Here is a 23,437-nt window from a genome sequence, read left to right as displayed (position 1 = left end):
AAGCAGCCAACACACAGACACTGCATAAGTCTCACACATCATTGCACCTTTATACTTAATCATATTAAGCACAAGAGACCACACAGACCAATAAACAGTGCGCACACTTCCTTCCTCAGTTTCCTCACCACTCCAGGGCATTCTTGCAGGGCTGGGGTCAGAGTCTCTTGACTCAGCCACAGCACCTGGGGCCATCAGGAAAGCAAAACAGGCCCCACCTATCTCTTGCAACAGCTACATGTTGTCTCCCACCCACAACTTCCTCTTCCTGACTAGCTCTCCCTTATTTAACCACCTCCTGGCTGGTTATTGAAACCTGAGACACCTGTCTAATTTTGTTCTACTTCAGGTAACTTTCCCCAGCTCCTACTTTCCCCTTTCTTTCCAGAGGGGTAAAATAATGCTGGTCTTCTAAGGATGCAGCTGTTCTTTAGCATAAGGGCAGCTGTTACAGATTTGATGGCTCCACATACAGATAGGCACTCAGGATACAGTAGCTTTTATAGGAACATTTAAAATATCCAGACTTCATGAGTTTGTATAGACAGCTTCCCAAATGCTCACTGGGATAGGCATGGCAATATCCGGGCCAACCCATATTGAATTACACTGAAGAATTTTAGGAGTTCATAATCATTGTATTAAAAGGAAAAATGTTAATGTGTGACTGTGTATAACTTCTTTAAAGGGAACACTGGACTACTGTAACCCCTCGGACATGCTATGAGCTTCAAACAACCATTTGAAGCAATGCACTAGCCAAGCTAGAATGTCTAATTGAGTGGATTTCCAGGGAAATACTTGATTGAAGGAGAATGCAAATTAGCCATCTTTGGGGACCCAGCCTTTTGAAGCTATCTCTGAGGAGAAACTTTTTGCTGAGCGCTTCTTACAGGAGGAGATCTGAGTCCCAAACTGGATAAAAGCATGACTTAGAGATTTAAAGGGGTGCTTGTTTTTATCAATTTATCCCCATAGTAAAATTCCTGTCTAGCTTTTCAGGACTGGTCAGCAGTAGAGCCCTTGTTAGACTAGTGGGATGATCCCTGGTAAGTTTTTTAGCATGCATGTAGGTTCTTTTAGTGGTTGTAATGTGTTTGCTCTGTAATCTTCACTACCTGAAGGATAAATGTGCTTGCTTTGAAATAGCTGTGTGGTAACTTTGCTATGACCAATTACACTGTTTGTAGCCTCTGTGAAGAAAAGCAAAGTTGACCTGTTTAGGCGGTTAGACTTTGCTGAGAAATTTACAGTATAGGCAGAGAACCATACAGCCTACAAATACAGTGGTCAGGAGGGAGAGAGATGATGGCCATCAGAGGGGTGAAGGCTGAGGAGCCAGAGCCTAGAGTAGCTGCCCTCGCTAGAACATGAAGGGAGAATAAAGGTGCAGTTGCTCTGAATTGTGTCACACTATGCCATTTAATATACTTGGCTTCTTCTCACCAGGTGTCCAATATTGGCCCGGCTAGTCCGGTATTTGCCTCCACTGTCTAGTAAAAAAACCCCAGAAAATACTGGACACATAAAATGTCCAGTATTTTCTGTTTTTCTCGGACGGAAGGCTGCTTGGGACATTCTTCCCCTGTCACATATGGCGGGGGCGGGGGGAGGGAGCAGGGACCATGGGAATTTAAAGGCACACTGACTGGGGGGTTTTTTGTGCGGTTGTTTGTTGTTGTTTTTTCGGTTGGTTGGGTTTTGTTTTTGGTTTTGCTCAAACAATTTTTTTCCGGACATGTTCTGTATTTTTTGTGAAAGTATCTGGCAACCCTATGTCTGTCCACACTTCTTGCATGATCCGTTAGCTGTTCGGAGTTTGTTGTGGTGGGGGAAGATACAGATACATCACTGTGGGAGTGGGATGGATCAGAAATTCTCTCTTTTCCCTGCTCTCTAAGCCCACGCCAACTTTCTTTGTAGTTTGGTTTCCTGTGCACAGCTGGGGAGAGGGTAGCGGGTAGTACACAATGCTGTATCACTACATTTCCAGGAAAATCACAATTATTTGTAGAGGAACCATTGTTCTTCACCAAACTGCACTGAAATACAGCCCCAGGGATTCGTGTGCAGCTTTTTTTTTTTTTGAACTTGAGACAATAACAATGCTTATACAATCAGCACATGGCCACGTCACCTATTCTGATGTGCACTAAGTTATGATCAGGTTTACCAGCTCCTAAAACTTGCTTTTCCTGTTAGCTGTGAGGAACTAGTGTCTTGTGATCGAGGAGTCAGATATTTGAAAAGGTATTCCCCTTTAAATGAGAGGATCCAGAAATGAAAGCAGTGAGCAAACAGAGCACTCTATGCAACAAGTGACTGCAGTGTGGGAGCCATTTACTGCTGCATACGCCTCAAAGAGGAGCAAAAGGAATGGCAAACAGCTGTGCAAAGCACTAAGAGAACAAATACCAGGGCCCTCAAAGGAGGCGGGCATGAGGGACAAAGGAGGCAGTTGCCCCTAGGCCCAGCAATTTAAAAGAGCTCCAAGCTACCAGCTGCCACCATTGCTACCATGGCAGTGGCAGAACCTCAGGCCCTTTAAATCACGGTTGGAGCACTGTAAGGCACAGTCCAGGGGCAGTGAGAGCTGGAGGAGGAAGGCTAACCCTAACCCCCCCTTCTTCTGCCCAAGGCCCCACCTTTTCCAGAGCTAAGGTCCCCCCCACACACATTGTCCAGGACCTGGCAAATCTGTCACCAGCCCAGTCAAATACTTCCGAGTAGCTCCAAAAAAAATTAAAAATGTAAACAGAAAAAAACAAACACACAAATGTGTCAAATAAACAAAAAAAAACCAAAACTTTTTCTGCCTGGAAGATTTATATCCTGCCTACCAGGGACTTTGCTCTTGACAATCTACTTCATGCTAAAGGTACTCACTCACATACCATGGTGACGGGTAAAAGTCTCAGGAGTAGTTGTGTTTAGTCTGTAACTTTAAAAAAAGCTTAAAAAAGTAGTGGTCCTGTAGCACCTTAGAGCCTAACAAAAAATATAGATAGTATTATGAGCTTTCATGGGCACAACCCACTTCTTCAGATGACAAATATGATAGTGGTGTGATGATGAGTGGCAGTGTAAACCAGACAGACTGCCACAGAGGTCAATTAGCACCAAAACAAAAGCAGCTCTTTAGCGTCAAAACAGGGTTACAAAAGAGCCTTCTAGTTGTAAGCTTTGTGCCACCCTAAACAAACACCCTCTGCCTACTTGGTGTTTGCACCCTTCCTTCTTTTAGGGAAATAAACTTCCTATTTACTGGTGAATAGTCTTATCAGCAAACAGCAAACTTCTGGGAGGAGGAATGAGAGTGGATGCAGGGTGACCATCCTTCACTTCTAGGATTATTACTGGGCAGGATTTTAGACAAGGACTACACTGAGCCAAAGGCTGAAGTAATGGCTAACACACCTGCCAGCACACCATAGCACCAAGTGGACATGGTGTACCTCCTTGGAGCACGGTTGCTCTTCCGTCTCCCTGTGCATATACTGCTTTGGGCCTCCTATCTTAACATAAGAGCAGGAAGGTGCATTACACAGCCTTTCCCCCCACGTTCACATAAGTTCTGCTGCCCTAGGGTCAGGGAGAAATGGGTCAGGGAGCTTCCACTCCTTCTTCCCCTCCCCCGACCCCACTCAATGCATCAAGGACAGAATTTTGCCAGTATGTTTCTGAAACCAGCTGATGCTGTTGGACAATAAAGGTGGCACTACGATTAAGGTAAAACAGATGAAAACCTGGTCCTATTGACATCAATGGGAGCTTTGCTATGACTTCTGTAGGGCTAGGACTTCACCCAATCTGTGCAGTAAATATAACAGGTTAAAGTGCCTCTGAACAGAGCCAGTACAAATGGCCTGATAGTCAAGTATGTCCAGTCACCACTAATATAGTCAGCATCTGCAGGCATTAGGTACCAGAGGCTGTGGTTACATGGAGAGAATTATTATTTCTCATCAGCCATCATAGACACATATTATTGTCTGGCATTTTTCTCTGATTAGAAACTGGTTTGAGGGGTGAAGCCATCATTTTCTCTGTTAATGTCATTCACTGACAAATCCTGATTTTAAGAGGAATAAGGGATCTTCTGGAAAAGGCTTTATTTTCTGAAAGATCCCATCTAGACTGGCACTTTTCTCCGGCAAAGCCCCGAGCCGGAAAAAAGCGGCAGCCATGTTCATGCAAATGCCGCGGGGGATATTTAAATCCCCCGCGGCATTTGCAATTCTGACTTGTCTCATTAGCATCCCTTTTCCGGAAAAGGGTGCCAATGTAGACACAGCCACGGTGTCCGGGGAGCAAGAGCCCAGTCTTAGTTCCCTGGACAGCCAGCCAGGCAACACAGCCACAGTGCCCTCAACACCTGTGCATCAAGTGTGTAGGTGGCATGACTACTGCGCTGCCATCCCCAGTACAGCGGGTGGCACAGCTGCAGAGCCCCAAATCCCCATGCTCCAGGCAGTTGGGCAGAGGGGCTACAACACCTCCAGCCCCTGTGCACTAGGCAGTGTGGCCACATGCTCCGCATCGCTTCTAACCGAGGTGCTCAGGGCTATGTGGCTACGGTAGCCCCAACCCCAAAGTGTCAGGTATCTGGGTGGTACAGTCTGAGCACTAGGTGGGCAGCGCAACCCCAGCATCAGTCTCTATGAAACAGAGCCCAGCCCCACCCAGAGCAAAGCTGGAAGTAAATGTCAGGAGAGTGCCCGGCCTAGGGATGGAGCCAGACTGCTTGGGGAGGCACAACCTTCATCGCCCATGTATTATAAGGTTGCCAGATACATTCACAAAAAATACCGAACATGTCAGGAAAAAAATTGGTTGAGCAAAAAACAAACACAAAAAACCCCAACTGCAGCAGGGGAAGAATGTCCCAAGCAGCCTTCCCTCCCAGACAAACAAAATACTGGACATTTTACATGTCAAGTGTTTTCTGGGGTTTTTTTTAACCCGACAAAGGCAGCAAATACCAGACCCTGTGGGCCAATACCGGACACCTGGTGACTCTAATGCAGGGCTAGGATAGAGACAGCTTAAGCTCAGCCAGGGCTCCTCTGGGCCAAGACTTGAGCCAGGCTTTATTGAGATGCTCTGAGGACCGCCCAGTGAGCCTGGACTTGGGAAATGCATTTTGCAGCCTGATCCAATTCCGAGCCCAGTGCCCAGGGCTCAGTGCCTGACAGCGCTAGACCAGGCTCAGGGAGGATGGCCGCTCTGCAAGGCTCAGGCAGGGCTTGGGGACGGGGGACAGTCAGGGCTGCGGATCTGAAACCATCTCCCATAGCTCCCGCCTAAGCCCAGGGCGCCGCCAAGGAGCGTGCCAGGCCTCACACCGCGGCCGCTGCTCGTCAGGTGGCTCCTCGCACCGCCTCCCGCGGGCCCGGGGAGGAGGGGAAGCCGCCAGTCCACGCTCCGACTAGGGCAAGTCCAGGCGCGCCCGGCAGCAGCCGCCACGTGCCCGGGCGCCGAACCAACTTGCCGCAGCACGCCAGCCCTGCCGGCCGCTGATTGGCTGAGAGCAGGGCCGCGGAAGGCGGGATTCCCTTTTGCTTTTCTTACCTCATCCCAGGCTGGGAAACCCCCCCAGGCAGCGGCACCTTTATCGCGCGGCGGCGAGTCGCGGGCAGCCAGAGCCCGAGGCCAGCGAGAGGAGCGCGTCGCTCGGCACCGTCCTGCGCCTGACACGGTCCCAGGCAGCTTGATCGCAGCTCCCCGCGAGTCCCGCCCGGCGGAGCGAAATGATGCCCGGAAAGCCCCTGCGCAAGGGCGCGCAGCAGCCCCCGGCTCCCGCTGCAGGTACCGTGGGCGCCCGGGGACTGAGCCGGCCTCAGACCCGCGCTGGAGACTGATGATCGCGGGCTAAAGCCGTGCCGGGGATTGGGGGGGTTAGAGAGTTTCGCTGCGTTGGGGGCGGTTTTACTTTCAGTTCCCTGCGAGCCGGGTAGGTTTCGGTTTCCCGCTCGCCGGTGGCCAAGGTAACAACCAGGATTTGGTAACTTCTTGCGCAGCGGGCCCTGGGGTGGGTGAGCCAGAAGGAAAGCTGGACGGGTGGTGTGGCCCGATGGGGCTGTGTCATTAGAGGCTCCGTACAGGGGTCAGTGGCTCAGATCGGTGTCGCCTGATACAGGAGCCAGCCTCATCCACGTTTTAGCGGGTCTCACCAGAGCTAGGTGCGCGGCCCCCAATTCTGGGCTCGATTTCCACCGCCACCCAGCTTTGGGGACGTTAGGCTCCAGGTTGTGAGTTCTAAGTTCCGGACCCCCCCCCCCCCCCCCGCCAAACCCGGGCCTGTAAAATCATTGTAATGACCCCTCCTTGGAGAATTCGAGTCTAGTTTCACAGCTATTTTTGCCAGCGAATTTCTTTTTTTTTTTCAGAGAACAGACGCTCCTGTTGTCTGAAACAGCCGAGGCGGCTGTTTAACTGTACAATCTAGCGAGATCAGAACAGTTATTCTCTGTGACATGTCCTGGGATCCGTGCTAAATTCAAAAAAATGTTCAAAGAGTAGCACTGACACTTAGGGTAACATTTCTTGTGCAAACTATGGAATGGGAACATTTTATTACATTCTCCCCTGCTAAGCAGCTAGAGACCTACCAAAAGTTTTTAAAGGTTTCTGAGTTTTTATTTTACAATTTGAAAGGTTTTGAAACTGTAAATTTATGTTATCAGCTGTGTAAGCAACAGTGTACCTTTAACATGCCTCTTGTCCTCTGGTGTGAGATAAATGATAATATAAAAGCTATTGCCTGTAGACAAGGAAGTCGATAGATTGGTACAGAAACAGGATTTATGGTACAGAATTGCCAAAGCTGAGGGCTGGTATTCCTTTGTTTTTAACAGAGCAAGAATCTATAATCCAATGTGCTTTGCAACTGAGAAAAATAGGAGAAATTCTGAATTTGCAGCAGAAGATTCTGAATGTGATTACAAAACTGTTCTGCCCAGGAACGTGAACACTCTTTGGAGATGGCAAACAGAAAAGAAAGGAAGAAAACAATGGCTTTGGAAAATACGGTCTTTACAAGCCTGTGAAAAGCGATTTGAATGAAATGAGAAGATGGAATGAACATTACTTACGCTGACTGTTCCCACGGAAGGAAAGCTGTCGAAATAGACTTTTTCTGGAGAGCTCCACAGATGCATTTTCTGGTGGATGTCTGTGGGGGAAAACATTGGAATTAATTATTCCAAAGACTGACCTGTGGAGTGAATTAGAAGAGCAAGGAACCATGGCTTCTCATATGATAAGTGTGTTGATGTGCCACTTCATGAGATGCATCTAGTTCTATTGCACAGGCAGAAAATGCCAGTTACCTCCAAACACTGGATTGGAATGTACAGTGAAAATTAAGTTCTTGGTTGTTTTTGTTTTCTAAAATGTAGACTCTGTTGGACAAAGCCTCGTGTGGAACATTATTCTTTTTTTATTGAAGCACATTTTCTATCCATGATGTAACTTGTTATACAGGTGTTTCTCTAATAAATAACATTGTAATTCTGTTATTTACAAGGTTGCTGCATGGCTCTATAATGTATATACATGCATGAAAAGAGTATTTCATGGAATTTAAATAGATGGTTATGCACCAGAAATAGTGTAGATAACTATTCAAATGGTGCTATAAAGAATGCATTAAAAATTAAAGGAAGCATGGTAGCTTCTTGTGATAAAGAAAGTAAAGCATACAGTCAGTATTCTAAGAAAATTACTGAATAAGGAAATGTAATATATTAAAGCATGCATTATATCACAAAATAAGTTTGAGAGGTGTGCAGGGTTGAAGGAGGATTCCTTCACATCATCAGAAGGGCTATTTAAGCAGAATAAGCTACTGTTTTAATTTTATTAGTTGGTAATAAAATTACTCTCAGAACAAATAGAAATTTAAACTAAAATGGAATCTGTAGTTTTCTGGAGAAAAAACATGAATTCTTTTTTTCAAAAGCAACTGCTTGGATAAAGAGATAACTATTGCAACATTCAGCTTTATGGCTATCAGAAAGCAATGTATTGCTTCTAAATGAAAGCTAAGACTTGGGAAATAAAGGTTAAGAAAAAAATCTCAGCTCTCATTTGGTGTCAAACCATTTTTGTTTGTAATTATGAATGAAGAAGCTATTATTTTGTCTAATGGATAGTGATGTTAGTGAAATGTTTGTTATAGCCTTATTGACAAGCTACATTTGTGTATGGCTTGGAGAATAGATTTGCTCTGTCATTCAGGCCCCTAAAAAGCAATTTTTCTGCTTATATATTTTAAAAGCCCCATGAGTCAAATTCAAGAGACAGTGCAACTGTCTTAGGCTTAAGACATTCCTAAGCCAAATTAATCAGTCTTAAATGATGGGCTAAATTATACATAGGGCATATGAATAGTATGAAAATATTGTAACTTGCCTAAGTTTGGTATTATTTTGGTGTGCAAAATAAGGGTCAGTTTCAGGCAGAAAGAAGATGGAGCAAGAAAAATCACTTGAATTCACACTCTTGCTTCTACTGCACTTTCTTTTTGCATAAAATTGCATCTGTCGTATTACCTTCTGAAAGCCAGATCAGAGCAAGTTATACTATTTCACTGCTTGCATCCATTAGGCGATCCTTTGCCTTTCGTGTGTAATTAATTCCATGCTAGATCACCAATTAATTTGGTCCTATGATGTTTCACAAATCTGTTTTCCTTTTGTGTTTTTACTGTAAAACTCTTTCAGTACCAAGGACCAAGTATCCAGCTATCTGGTTTGCTGACACTGATGTCATTTGGGATTATCTCAGCAGATGCTGGGGTTTTGTTTTTTGTATGTAAAGGGCCCAATCTGGCTCCCAGCAAAGGCACTTTTGCATTGGCTTGAATGAGAGCAGGAGTGGGTCCAAACATACAAGGTTTCTTCCTCTATGAGCTATCAGTTATTGTGTTCTCAGTGAGAATGTAGCATTTTGGGATGGGATTGTTTTATCCACCATGCCACAAGCTAATGTGACAAACATGAACTTGCCTCCCTAGAGGTACAGAATCCTATCTCGTTCAAAAGCACTTTTTCAGTTATTAAAGGGTGACTGTTTTCCTTTCTGCTATGCCAAATTTTAGCTCACGGAATAACTCCATGAGACTAAGCAAAGCTGTTCATTCACGGTTTGCTCTAACGGACACTGAAATCAATGAAAAAAGGCTCCCTGTGGTTTCTGTGTAATTGAATAAAATGCCAGTGAGGTCAATAATAGTTATATCAGTGTAAGAATCACAGGAAAGTTTAGCATTAAGGCATTGGGTGTTCAGCTCAATATATGCAGCCTTACAGTTAAATAAGATGCAACCAGGGTTTCAAATGGCCCCCATCAGTAGTTCCAGGCTGTAAGCAGAAATAATAGCATAAAGCAGTGAGAATGAACTGTGTAAATGTCACGGAGGCATTTCAGCTAGGAGGTGTGCGCAGCACTTTATTATACAGATTTCTAATGGCAATGTTTACTTTTGATGGAATGTTTTTATGTTGCTACATTCTAGTGTGTGTTTATTTGGTGATTGTTTAATGTTACATCACTCAGTCTGTTCAGAGTCAATGCAAAAGAAGAATTAGTTCAAAGTGACTAATATCTGTATATAATCTACAGTCTGGTTTTGTATTGTCTTGGCACAGATCGCTTGCATTACTTTTCAAAATGATGTGGCCTGACTGTATCAACATGAAATTGTTTTTCTCAAGGCATTTTTGGAGTTATGGCTTGATGTATTGTTATATGTCTTCATAAAGTGTGTCTGTTATCTCATTACGATAATAAACATGATATGTTTACAAGCAAATTATTCTTTATTGTAGAATCTTTTTTCTAATGATTCTGAATGAATGGTCATATTCCAATTCCTTCTGAAATAGGAGTTTAAGGTCACACTCAATCATTAAATACCTTCCAGTAGACTTGCAGTGATGTATTGGATTTTATTTTATGATACCGTAGATATCTGCTAGGTGGAAGCACAATTGCTCAGTTGTGTGTCAGTAGCCCTATACTGCTAACAGTTAGCTTCTCCTTTAGCTCAAAGGTTAGGGGAGCAAGACACACTATTTATTTAGCATCTGTTAATCTGAGTATGAAAGCAGTATCAAATGATCACCCCACAAAGCATAATCACCCCACAAATGACCCCATGAAGTTCCTGGTGGCCACGAGGGGCAGCCTAGTGACAACAGTGAAGTCTATGGAGGACAAAGTTCTGTTACAGTGTCTTAGGTACATCAGGAATCAAAATGGGAGGGATCTGACAAGTGGCAAAAGGTTCAGGGTTGGACTTTCCCAAAGGTCATGAAAAGGTTTAACTGTGGGGTCTGGGTGTCAAATTAATGTTTTTGATCATGGGTGTACAGCTACAGCCTAGCAAAAGGGTGCTACAAAGCTACTCCCCCTATTCTCCCATAAGGCCAGAATCCAGCTGTGTCTCTGTACAGAGGGGGTACCGGTAATCAGTTTGTTCTCCATTTCAAAGTAAAGGTTTCTCATGACCAAACGCCTCCCCTGGTTTGGAAGCTACAGTGGCAAGTGGACCATTGCATGCACGTGCACATATTCAATGCGAGGCAGGACTAAGAAAGATCTCTTCCCTCTCCCCAGGCAACTGCTGCCAGTTTTGGAAGGCTAGAGTCTTGCAGCCTCACCCCAATGGGAAACCACCAGATGCTTTAGTTAACTCAGCCTGAGAGAGCAGCAACATCCCCAGGCACGGTGGGGCATTCACTAGCTTCAGCCTAGTACAGGGGTGGGAAAAAAGGCCTCTATGAACTGGATCTGGCTGGCCAAGCAGGTTCATCCAGCCTGCGGAGGCTCTGCTGCTCCCCCGCCCCAAAGCCAATCATGGTCTAGGGACCAAGGAGTGTGCGGTACTTGGAATCAGCCCTGGCAGTTGACCCTACGCCCCGCACTCCCAAGGGCAGGGCTTAGGGACAGAGGGGAGCATACAAAGTCTCCTCCCATCTTGTTCCTGACCTGAAGGGAGCATGTTGCAGGAAGGGGGCAGGTTGGGAGGAGACTTTGCGCACTTCCGCCACCCCCAGGCTCTGATTGGCCTGGGGACAGGGCAGTAAGCGAAGTCTCCTCCTGCCCTGCAAGGGGCATGGCACTTTTAAGCACTGTATGCTCCTTGCAGGATGAGGGCAGGGAGGCAGAGACTTTGCATGCTCCTCGCAGTCCTTAATTGGCTGGGGGGCAGAGGGGAGTGTGCAAAGTCTCCTCCCACCATCAGGAGCATGGGGACCTTGAGGGAACCAGTAGCTGTTCAGAACAGCAGCGGGGGCAAAGACTTCATAGAATCCTAGAGCTGGAAGAGACCCCAGGAGGTCATCAAGTCCAGCCCCCTGCCCAAGGCAGGACCAATCCCAACTAAATCAACCCAGCCAGGGCTTTGTCAAGCTGAGACTTCACACGCTCCCTCACCCCACCAATCAGGGTCTGTGGGTCAGGAAGCACAGAAGTGTCCTGGCTCCGCCCCTTCCGGGGCAGCCAAGGGCCCCTTCAAAAAATTCTGAAGTGCCCTCCCCCCCAGTTATTGCCCATGCCCCTAGCCTAGACCCAGAAGCTCATGTCAGGGTAGCACTGTGACTATTTACACGAGGCAATTTACAGTAGTAGACCAAATCCTTTCTTTTGAGGGCATCCAAAGAAGCACAATGTACAAAGCACAGTTCTGGTCTGACTAGCACAACTATCATCTAATTTTTGCCAGTGCCTTAAGAATCTTGAGTTATGCACAGAATTTTATAGTAGCCTGTTAAGGGCTATACAATAGTTACCAGTCTCGCTCTAAGGGAATAGAAACAACACACCACAAACTACAGATGTTTACATTAGAGGAGCATGGGACTCTGACTCATCCACAACAATCTAACCTGAAAAGGGGAAACACAAGAGAATAAACAGAGACAAGTACAAGCAGTGCTACCTGCCCAGCCCCATGTCTCTTTTCATTAGACACAGAACAAGAGACACCTGCCCAGCCAACACGTGCAAAGCTGTCACGCTCAATTTCTGTCTGCTCACGTAAAAGCCAGACTGGCCTATTCCAGCACCTAGAATACTACCTCCTAAATGCTCTGCTAGGCATCAGCTCACAAAACCATTTTAGCCAACTGGAAAGACCTGCCTCATGTTGTGATAACTATTAGTAGTATGTCTCAGAGGGGCAGCTGTGTTAATCTGTAACTTTATAAACAGTGAGAAGTCCTGTGGTATCTTAGGGTGTGTCTAAACTACATAGCTCCATCGATGGAGCCATGTAGATTAGGCTGATCAGCAAAGGAAAATGAAGCGGCGATTTAAATAATCGCGGCTTCATTTACATTTAAATGGCTGCGGCGCTGAGCCGACAAACAGCTGATCAGCTGTTTGTCGGCTCAGCGCGCTAGTCTGGACACTCCCGCGCCAACCTGAAAGCCCTTTATCGACTTCCCCGTTATGCCTCGTAGGATAAGGTTTACCGGAGAGGTCGATAAAGGGCTTTCATGTCAGCAGGGGAGCGTCCAGACTGCCCCGATCTGCCGACAAACAGCGGATCGGCAGAGCGGGGCAGCCATTTAAATTTAAATGAAGCCGCAATTATTTAAATCGCGGCTTCATTTCCTTTTGCCGAACAAACAAATCTACATGGCTCCGTCGATGGAGCCATGTAGTTTAGACGTACCCTTAGAGACTAACAAATATATCATGAGCTTTTGTGGGTAAAATTCACTTCATCAGATGAGTCGGGGTGAAAATTATAGAATCCAGGGTATATATAATAGGCAAAAGCAGTTACCTGTCAATTGTAGGGCCAGTGTTAATGATGATAATTGAGTCAGACTGGATGTATCCCATTCATAGCTTTTGATGTGTAAATGCAAATTGCAAAGGTGGGGGAAATTGCCTTTGTAGTACGTCAACCAGCTAATATTCAAGCCCAAGCTTATAGTGTTGAACTTGCAAATAAATTTATAGTATGTGTTATTTAAAGGGAATCTGTCCTCTCACAATAGCACCATGAGCCTTGGGGGGTAATGCAAGAGCAAGGAGAGGAGTTAGTGGTACAAGTGAAGCAGGACTGGCTGGCGCACATAGTGAAGTATACCATCTTTTGTAGTGTTGTCTATAAATTGAATGTGCTATTCAGTGGTTTGACTGTTTTTGCATGGTGATTGGGATGAGCTTAGTGCCTTAACCCACTGTCAGATTTGAAGAAAGATTTTTGTTCTAAAACAGCGAGTTTCAACCTGTGCTTCCAGAGACCTAGAGTTTGGCAGATTGTATCTAAGATGTGCTCTCAGGCCAATGTTCCTTCTGATCTTTTCTATGCAGAATACATTTTATGTACACCAAGTCATGTGCGAATGTGCACCACCAATAGAAATACAAAACCTAGCTGTGGGTGCTCTGCTAATCAGCTGGGTGGCATTTGAATTTGTCCTGTGTGGGTGCACAAGCACACAGCTAAGGGAACAGTGTCTCAGGCCTTTTTGCTGAAAGGAGCATTATCAGCTGCCATTAACTAAAAGCAGGGAGTCATATCCCATCAAACAGGGGCGGCCCGTGAGCATAGGCAGACTCGGCGGTCGCCTAGGGCGCCGCTAGCCCGGGGCGCCCAATGATGACATCACGGCCATTGACGGCCATGAAGGCGGGGGCGCTGATTGCACCTTCTGCCTGGGGCACCAGCTGCCGCAGCCGGTCTTGGGCCGCTCCTGCCATCAAAGCTGTACAAAACTACAGAATATGCAATTGTTATGAAGGCACTCCAGCCCTGTAGTATGGCATCAACAGTGGTCAGATCAACAGACACACATTAAGATGTTTAAAGAAAATCTTTGCAAAATAACTCTCTGTCTAGCAGAACCATTTACCAGCCATCTCAAATTTGGAAATCTGTATTTCCCTTTGGTTTCACTGTCAGTTGTTTCTGTCTGGTTTTTAATTGTTTCTGTCTATTGCATAACTGGTTTACCAACATTTGAAGTGATTCTTCTCTGTAGGAGGTAATGTGCTAGAAATTGATTGGATAAAACATTGTTTTGTAATACATTGGTAAAAGCGATTAGTTACGGTGCTGCTAAACAGGACCCTAGCTTTATATAAACTGGGGTCCAAAAGGGAGTTCTTTTGGAATCTAACTCTGGGACACAAGATCAAAGCTGCCAGATCAATACCTTAGCATGACCATACCATGCAGAAGCCCCGGACAAACCAATCCTGACTGGCCATCGGGAGACGTTTGTTGATCTTATCAGGAGTTGTGAGCATTGTGTGCTTAGCAAGTGTATCCCGTTGATTCATTGTTAATAAATACAAGTTAAAGATATTACTATGTAAAGGCTTTTTCGCTGGGAGAAAGAACCCGCCATTCTCACAGAGAGACACTGAACCCCTGGCCCAGGGAAGGTAGGGGGTGGAACTCTGTACTGTGCAGATAACTAAAGAGTCCATAAAAGGTTGTCAGCAGACTCCAGGGAGGCTGCACTCTAACATTTCCAAAAGGTCCACATCTCCATTCAACAGTTTTTAGAAGTCTACCAATGGAAAAAGGCTGTTCTAAATATAATGGTATGCTCCTTGGATGATGCAACTGGAAGCCAGCTCTGACAAGAAGAGAGTGGAGGTCAGTCCTGCTACCTTTTCCTGTTCTCACAAAGCAGCATTCAGAGAATAGTTCATCTGCCAGGCATTTGGCGATAGAACCAAAAACTCTTTCAAAAAGTCATGGAAAACCCATGAAGCCAGCAGTCGAAGTCATACTAGAACACAAACTGTATTACCATAGTGCCTAAGAGGGAGCCTGTCACAGGGCAGCACAGCCCAATGACCACAGTCTGTAACATATCTCTGAGGTTCAGGGCAGCTCACCCTAAAGGCCAGAGTCTCAGGGGTTGGGGCAGCAACCCCAGGGCCCTGTCAGTGGGGGAGTGTTCCGCGACTCACTTAGTGGGGATTCCCACCACAACACACTGAGCTCATGCACACTCCCTATCAGATATGGCATTGGGGTAATGCATGTAGTTTCAGTATCCTCTGGCTCCACAGCACCTGTCTCTTCCTGGGGCTTCACTGGCTCTGGAGGCTCGATGTGGTTTCCTGGGTCTCTGGCTGAGTTACCTCTGAAGCTTCTCTAGTTCCTTCCTCTCCAGCATCCAGCTCCAACTGAGCTGGGCTGCTCCCTCTAATACTACCCCAGCCATTGGAACATGCCCAGTGTGCCTGGGACAAGGGGGCCGGACTTCCTCTGCCCACAGTGCATTAAGCCATTTCAGGGTATGCACGCCCTGGCACAGAGCCCAAGTCATGGGGTGGAAACCATTATGCTAGGTGCTGTACCCAGACCAGACAGCCTTGTCCCAAGGACTTACAATCTAAGCATAAGACAAAAGGCAACAGGGAGATACAGACCAATTTATGGGGGAAAACAAAGAAAGAATGAGAAATTATTGGTTATCTTGATCGGCAATGTTTGTAGCACACTAGCACCCTAGGGGGGAACCACTGGGATTTTTGTAGGCAGGATGGCAAACAAGAATTTTGAAGGGGCTTTTCAGGTGGGTAATGAGGTAGCTTTGTAGATGTTTCTGGGGAGCTCCTCCCCAGTGTGAGGGGCAGCATGGTGCTGATCGGAACATGTAACAGTTGGATAGTTGGAGCTGGCACCAGGGGCTGACCAGAAATGAACATCAACAGCTCACTAGCAAAAGGAAGAGGTGAGGATGCTGTGCATGGCCCCTAAAGCAAAGACAAGCAGCTAATGTTTGATGTAATAGGGAAGGTGAAGCTGGTGGAAGGATGCAAAGAAAGGAGCGAGGAACAAAGCAACAGGCCCAGAAAACCTCATTGCAGGAGGAATACCAGCTAATTCGAGTTAGGGCTTTAAATCAGAATCCCGTTTCACTGCCGCGTGTAGACTTGGGCAGTTACTTTGGGCTAATCAATTTCTAAAATGGTGACCGGCCGGGAACATGAAAATCAAGCACGGGAATTGATTCGCAATTCCGGTCGCCTTCATTAGCCTCCCTAGATGGATCTAGGGGGCTAGTGTAGACGTACCCATATACATGTTCTGTGTAATCCTTAAAGTGCTACCAGACTATTGGTTATTTTTTAAGTAGTCCTACTGTTTTGCTTAAGACGAGTGTTCCCTGTAGGCTGTGTGCCTATACAGCTGCTCAGGAATAATTCAAGTGCCAGATCAATTTGCTGATTTGTAGCATGTCCACAGCTACATTTTTGGTTTCTACTGATGGTTCACATTCACACATGCCTCGGTACACTTAACATTTATTCTGCACATGGATGGAAAAAATCTGCTCATGGTTGGAAAAGAGTAGAGAGAACATTGTTTTTAAGACTGTATCCATCATGAATCTGCCATACCAGTTCATTGATAAACGTAACATTTAGCAGAGCTGCTTTGGCCTTGTTTTGTAACATAGCACATTGTATTGTCCCTCAATGAAAACAGTGCATCTTACACCAGTGGGACAAAGGCATTCTGAAGTATTTTTAAATACCTGCATTAATATAAGGCCACTTGTACAAATGGTGATTGTCAGACAAAAGCTACTATCCCTTTCTCTGGTCTAGCAAAGCATTTAAGCATATCCATAATAGAGGCCCAACTTAAATGTATACCCCAAATTAAAAAACATAGCAAGAGACCTAAAAAAGAGTCACCGTAGCTTAACCACCATATAAAAGAAGCAGTGAGGGACAAAAAGGTATCTTTTAAGAAGTGGAAGTCCAATCCTAGTGAGATAAATAGAAAGGAACATAAACACTGTCAAATCAAGTGTAAAAATGTAATAAGAAAAGCAAAAAAAGATTTTGAGGAACGGCTAGTCAAAAACTCAAAAAGAAATAACAAAATGTTTTTTAAGTACATTAGAAGCAGGAAGCCTGCTAAAAAACCTGTGGGTCCCCTACATGATCGAGCTATAAAAGGAGCAATCAAGGACGATAAAGCCATTGTGGAGAAACTAAATGATTTCTTTGCTTCAGTCTTCACGGCTGAGGACATTGGGGAGATTCCCGAATCTGCACCGTCCTTTGTGGGTGATGAATCTGAGGAACTGTCCTGGATTGAAGTGTCATTAGAGGAGGTTTTGGAACAAATAGAAAAACTTAATGTTAACAAATCTCCGGGACCGGATGGCATTCATCCAAGGGTTCTAAAAGAACTCAAATGGGAAATTGCTGAGCTATTATCTGTGGTTTGTAACCTATCCTTTAAATCAGCTTCCTTACCTAATGACTGGAAGGTAGCCAACGTGACACTAATATTTAAAAAGGGCTCTAGAGGCGATCCTGGCAATTACAGAGTGGTAAGTCTAACTTCAGTACCAGGCAAATTAGTCAAAACAATAGTGAAGAATAAATTGTGAAGCATGTAGAAGAACATAATTTGTTGGACAAAAGTCAACATGGTTTCTGTAAAGGGAAATCCTGTCTTACTAATCTATTAGAGTTCTTTGAAGGGGTTAACAAACATGCGGATAAGGGGGATCCAGTAGATATAGTATACTTGGATTTTCAGAAAGCCTTTGACAAGGTCCCTCACCAAAGGCTCTTGTGTAAGTTAAATGGCCATGGGATAAGAGGGAAAGTCCTTTCTTGGATTGAGAACTGGTTAAAAGACAGGAAACAAAGGGTAGGAATAAATGGTAAATTTTCAGATTGGAGAGGGGTAACTAGTGGTGTTCAACAAGGGTCAGTCCTGGGACCAATCCTTTTCAACGTATTCATAAATGATCTGAAGAAAGGGGTAAGCGGTGAGGTAGTAAAGTTTGCAGATGATACCAAACTGTTTAGGATAGTCAAGACAGAAGCAGACTGTGAGGGACACCAAGAAGATCTCACCAAACTGAGTGATTGGGCAACAAAATGGCAAATGAAATTTAATGTGGATAAGTGTAAAGTAATGCACATCGGGAAAAATAACCCCAACTATACGTACAGTATGATGGGGGCTAATTTGGCTATGACAAATCAGGAAAGAGATCTTGGAGTTATCGTGGACAGTTCTCTGAAAACTTCCACGCAGTGTGCAGCGGCAGTCAAAAAGGCAAATAGGATGCTAGGAATTATTAAGAAAGGGATAGAAAATAAGACCCAGAATATCTTACCGCCCCTGTATAAAACTATGGTATGCCCACATCTTGAATACTGTGTACAGATGTGGTCTCCTCACCTCAAAAAAGACATTTTGGCCTTGGAAAGGGTTCAGAAAAGGGCAACTAAAATGATTAGGGGTTTGGAACGGGTCCCATATGAGGAGAGGTTAAAGCGACTGGGACTTTTCAGTTTAGAAAAGAGGAGACTGAGGGGGGATATGATAGAGATCTATAAAATTATGAGTGGTGTGGAGAGGGCCGATAAAGAAAAATTATTTATTAGTTCCCTAAATAGAAGAACTAGAGGACACCAAATGAAATTAATGGTTAGCAGGTTTAAAACTAATAAAGAAAGTTCTTCTTCACACAGCGTGTAGTCAACCTGTGGAATTCCTTGCCAGAGGAGGCTGTGAAGGCTAGGACTATAATAGAGTTTAAAGAGAAGCTAGATAATTTCATGGAGGTTAGCTCCATAAAATGCTATTAGCCAGGGGATAAAATGGTGTCCTTGGCCTCTGTTTGTCAGAGGCTGGAGAGGGATGGCAGGAGACAAATCGCTTGATCATTGTCTTCGGTCCACCCTCTCTGGGGCACCTGGTGCTGGCCGCTGTCGGCAGACAGGATACTGGGCTAGCTGGACCTTTGGTCTGACCCAGTACGGCCATTCTTATGTTCTTATGAGTGCATGCATAATGCCATTGAACTCAAAGGGTTGGCACATGAGTATGCTTTCAGCCTAAGTGCTTTTGGTGGATTAGGACTAACGGTCTGCGGTGTAGTTTTGAATGTCACAGCCCAATGTCCCAGAATGCCTGAAGGTATTCTAGCAGGCAGAAAACTCCCAAGAGTGCTCAGAGAATGTGTGTCAAAACATCCTTTGTCAGGATTCAGGCTCCCTGCTTTAACTCTGGACTAGTAGGCAGTTCACAAGATGCTAGACAAAAAATGTATTGGGCTCTCAGTGTTACCACGGTATCTGAGCACTCAGTCTTTCTATGCATCCTCACTGCTCACGTGGGTGGAAGGGGAACACTATTGTTCCCCTTTTGCAGATGGGGAATTGAGGCCCAGAGAGACTAAGTGACTTGCCCATGGTCACACAGGAAGTCTGTGACGGAGCCAGGCCATGAGCCTGGCTCTCCTAGATCCCAAGTTGCACCCTAACCACTGGACTCACCTTCCTCCATTCACTTTGGGGAATCTAGTGACACTGACATTTCTCCCACCCACTCCTTTCATATGCATGTGGGCTGGCTCTACTTCTGCAGCTGCCTTTTCCCTTGGTGTATAAGAGAAGGCAAAGGGAGGAAGAGCTCCCATCTTTTTCACACAGACATAAGGCCTCCCACACTGCCTTCCATGACACCAGTGCAAAGCCAGAGTAAGCCCAGGGCCAGAGGTGGAATGTAACTAAATTGAAATACGTCATTACACTACTCACATACTTTTTTTAAAATTTGTACTTTACTCAAGTAATTTATTTTTGTGATACTTTGACTTTTATTCAGGTAGGTTTTTTTAGAAGACATTGTACTTTTTACTCCACTACCTTTTCCAGAAGTGCTTAGTTACTCACTGCTTTCAGAACCCCACTGACAGTTGTGCAAACCAGCATTCTGATTGGCTAAAGCACAGCTGCATGCGCAAAGCATCCAATTGTCATGCAGTGACGATTTTTTTAAAAAATAACCAATCACCGAGCACAATGACCCTGCCAATGAAGAAGCCTTTTGATAGCAGCATCAACACCTTTTCATTCAAAAATAATATATATGCAAGGGTGGGGAGCCCCAGAGCTCGGGGTGGGGGCTCTCTACTAATCCTGGGACCCAAAAGAGTTGATCTGGCCTGTGGGAAGTCCTGAATCTTGGTCCTCCCTGCCTTCTCTTTCCTCCATGGGTCTGGAGCACCAAGGGGGTGAAGTATCTAAGTTGAGAGCCACATCAGTGAGGGTTTTTTTGTTTTTTTTTTGAGAGGGTTGCCTCTCCCTTGTGTGGCCCCCGACTGATTTTTCTGTAGCTCAGTGGCTCCCGACCCAAGTGCTCTGTTATAATTTGGGTGGTTAACTACAGGCAGTCCCCGGGTTACGTACAAGATAGGGACTGTAGGTTTGTTCTTAAGTTGAATTTGTATGTAAGTCGGAACTGGCGTCCAGATTCAGCCGCTGTTGAAACTGCCCAGCAGTGGTTGAATCGGACACACCTGGGGCAGAGCAGCTGGGGTGCTGCCGGGTTGGTCCAGTAGCGCCGCACCTCGGCGCTGTGGGACCAGCCCGGCAGCCCCTCAGCTGCTCTACCCCAGGCGTTGGCAAGAAAAGTCTGGTCTGCTGGGGGTGGGGAGCAGCGCACTAGCTGCGCCCCCCCGCAGGAGACCAGGGAGACGCGGAGCAGCTTTTCTTGCCATGGAGGACGCGGGCGGCGGGACCGAGGCACGTCTGGGCGGTCCTGCCGCCCGCGTCCTCCGCAGCGAGAAAAACCCCATTCGTATGTAGGGATCTGACATAAGTCGGATCCACGTAACCCAGGGATCCGGGTATAGATTTCCATAGGATGGCTTCTGGATACTTGAGTACAATTAAGATGTGATACTTTTGTACTTTTACTCAAGGAGTTTTCCAGAAGGATACTTTGACTTGTACTTACTTGCATTTTTTTCAATGTAGCAGTACTTTTACTCAACTAACTTTTTTTGGTTACTTTTTCCACCACTTCCCACAGCCCTCTAGCCCAACGTGGGATCTCTTCAGAGACAGAGCAACACCTCAGGAACAACTCCATGAGCAAACCTCAGAGGTCTGATTCAGAATCCCTCCCTTCCTCCCCAACCATATCAGCAACTAAGGAAAACTGCATTCCCAAAATGATTATGTTTTCCCTCCATCAGCTGCTGATCTAGCCAGTGTATCAAGGAGAGGGCATGAACCAGCAATGGAAAATACCCTGAAGGCAAAATGGTTTCAGATACTTTGTACTGAGAAAACCTGATATTGGAATGATTCACCCTTACACTTCAGGGCGAGTCCCAACCACGCAGGGAAAAAGAGCAAATAGGGAAGTAGAAGGGTTTTGCTTTTATTACTACAATGCTTAAGAAATACCCTGAAAAACATTACTCTGTTCACACTTTTGTTACTACAAGAATAGATAGATAGATAGATAGATAGATATGCAGTGAGTTGTATCTGTGTCAGTCTCAGATCATTAGAGAGATCAGGTGGGTGAGGTAATATACTTTATTTGTTGGACATGTCTGTGAGAGAAATGAGCTTTGAAACCCCGGAAATAAAAGCTCTGTGCAGCTTGAAATCTTCTCTCTCTCTCACTATCAGAAGTTAGTGTAATAAAAGATATTACCTCACCCGCCTTGTCTCTCAGATAGGTGGATTGACAGGCAGGCACAGCTTTATTTCAGAATGGAACATACAATTGAACTGGGGAGCTCTTTTTTAATGTTGAAGCCAAGAGCCCTTTATGAACATTTTTTAAAAACCCCCTTCAATTATTTTAAGTAATAGTTTCGGTTTTGGAATTTATTTGACCAGTGTAGGTGTTTTGAGGAGCACAAAGCTAACAAGAGGCCGCCAAACTTCCCGACTAGCTCTCAGAACCAATGGAGCCAACAGGATCACTGGGCCCGTGGGCAATGACTGTGGTGGGAAGGCTGGCTCTGCACTCCTGGAAAGGACAGGGCCTCAGGTGGAAGGGGTAGGACTGGGGCAGCCTCCAGAGCTGCCCAAAGGGCCTGATGCGTCTCCCCCGCACCAGCCCTCATAGTTGGCCAAAGCATGTGGCATGCGGCTCTGGAGTGTGCCACCTGGCACTTCGGTGGCAATTCTAAAGGGCCCGGGGCTCCAGGCACCACTGTTAGTGCACTAGTGGGGCAGCTGGGAGTCCCATGCCCTTTAGAATTGCCAAGCCCCAGGGCAATTACCCTCTTTACTCCCCGTCCCCCGTCCCCCGTCAGCAGGCCTGCTCAGAACTGAGAAGTTAAATACTAGGCGCATGTGTATGTTTACTAGAAGATGGATGCTCTGGACTGGAGGTATAGACCTCTAAATCGAATGCTTAAGGCAGCCCCCACCATCTGGTACACTTTCTTTTGTGGGGAGTAAGAGAAGCCAAAGGGAACGTTTGCGTCTGTCGGCCTGGTGCAGTGTGGATGCGGCCAAGGCTCAGCATTTTGCATAACTAGAGTTGTGAACCATGAGCCAAACTTCATGGTCTAGCATAAAACAGGCCTTGGGGTCGCTCGAGGAGTTAGCAAAAAAGAGCAATGGGTTCCTAGGTAATGTCACAACTACTCCATGGTTTGGCTTGCTTGGCAGACATCCCACGCTAGAAGAAGTAGTGGCGGTTTCAATAAATAGGGATTCCAGATGACTATGATTTTCCCACACAGGAACAGCCGGGCTGGGAGTCCCAGACAGTGACATGAGTTGTGAGCAGTGCTTCTGGGACTACCCATTGTACGACTAAGTCAGACTCAGGGAGAGCACAGTGGTGATGGGTCTCTGATTGGCAGAAGCTGGTAGAAGCCACCATTGCTTCCTTGGGTGGATGAGAGGAGAGAAGAAACGGCATGGGCACAAAAATTGCAACTTCTTGGGAGCTTTTAAGGTTTAGTGGGTGCTGTTTGCAGCACCCAGTGTCCAGCAGCAGGAAGTAGGAGAGAGATATTCCTCTTCCTGTGTGCCAGGGAAGCCACAGAACAAGCCACCCCTCCACCGTGGCCCTGGCATCTTGCAATCTAGCTCTGAACTGCAGAAAGGTTCAGCAAAGTGGTTGGGACTTTCCTGCTCACATGCTGTTTGGAAACTAGCAGCCAGCAGAAATGCAATGTCTGTTGTTGTCTAGTCACTTCCCCACACGTGCTGGCCTGAGAGCTGCAGCTGTCCCCCATTTCACTCTTTAACACAGAGCCAGGTCGGGTGTGAAGTTGAACTGCGGATTTATTTAAAAACAACAACCAAAAAAAAGATACATCAGCCCAAAACATCTTCCACGGCAAGGGTAGGGGAACAAACTCCAGACAGGGTGGGAAAGTCACAATCTGAAATGGACAGGCTTATCTTTGCGCACACACACAATCTTTGCTTCTCTCATTTCTGAACATGGTTCCTTCTGCTTCCTCTTTCACAATTTTATGAGCATCAGCCCAGGGAATAATAGTCAGAATAGATTTACTTCCACCACCTAAGGCAATTGTCTGTCTGCAAATTAGGGTGGGTAGCAGCTGACTCTTAGACCAGAGGGAGGCTGTCCTTTCCTTAGCTGACAGGACTAGGACATCTCTAACAATAATAGAATCATGTT

The 23,437-nt window shown here is 45.8% G+C and overlaps 2 protein-coding genes across 4 annotated transcripts in view; one reads left to right on the top strand and one right to left on the bottom strand.

The window, feature by feature from the left end:
- Positions 1-5,708, bottom strand: part of CCBE1 (collagen and calcium binding EGF domains 1) — a 286,875-nt gene extending 281,167 nt beyond the window's left edge. Inside the window, exon 1 of one of the 2 annotated variants that reach the window (XM_075932601.2) lies at positions 5,572-5,708. The gene's annotated coding sequence lies outside the window, so the exon portion shown is untranslated. The remainder of the gene's footprint in view (positions 1-5,571) is intronic. The other variant, XM_089779440.1, reaches the window with a different exon arrangement.
- Positions 5,709-5,750: 42 nt separating this feature from the next.
- Positions 5,751-9,836, top strand: PMAIP1 (phorbol-12-myristate-13-acetate-induced protein 1). Of its 2 annotated transcripts, none has more exons than XM_006116527.5 (2): positions 5,751-5,808; positions 6,858-9,836. In XM_006116527.5, exons 1-2 carry the CDS (start codon positions 5,751-5,753, stop codon positions 6,968-6,970), a joined length of 171 nt encoding a protein of 56 aa, XP_006116589.2. In that variant the 3' UTR covers positions 6,971-9,836. The 2 variants fall into 2 exon arrangements, 1 of the variants encoding a protein (XP_006116589.2); XR_012904967.2 differs by lacking the exon at positions 5,751-5,808 and adding an exon at positions 5,874-5,987 and having other exon boundaries at positions 6,858-6,987.
- The last annotated feature ends 13,601 nt before the right edge of the window (positions 9,837-23,437 follow it).

This window comes from Pelodiscus sinensis, chromosome 6 (genome assembly GCF_052426305.1).
Source record: "Pelodiscus sinensis isolate ZL-2025 chromosome 6, ASM5242630v1, whole genome shotgun sequence".
NCBI classification, from domain to species: Eukaryota; Metazoa; Chordata; order Testudines; family Trionychidae; genus Pelodiscus; species Pelodiscus sinensis.
The sequence above is the reverse complement of the archived record's forward strand: the minus strand, read 5'-3'. Positions and strand labels throughout refer to the sequence as shown.

What these genes read in the sequence shown, in the direction of transcription:
- PMAIP1 (XM_006116527.5), top strand. Translation starts at nt 5,751, where the DNA reads ATGATGCCCGGAAAGCCCCTGCGCAAGGGCGCGCAGCAGCCCCCGGCT. An exon ending in GCCCCCGGCTCCCGCTGCAG is followed by an intron (nt 5,809 to 6,857) that starts GTACCGTGGGCG and finishes TGTTTTTAACAG; the next exon opens with AGCAAGAATCTATAATCCAA.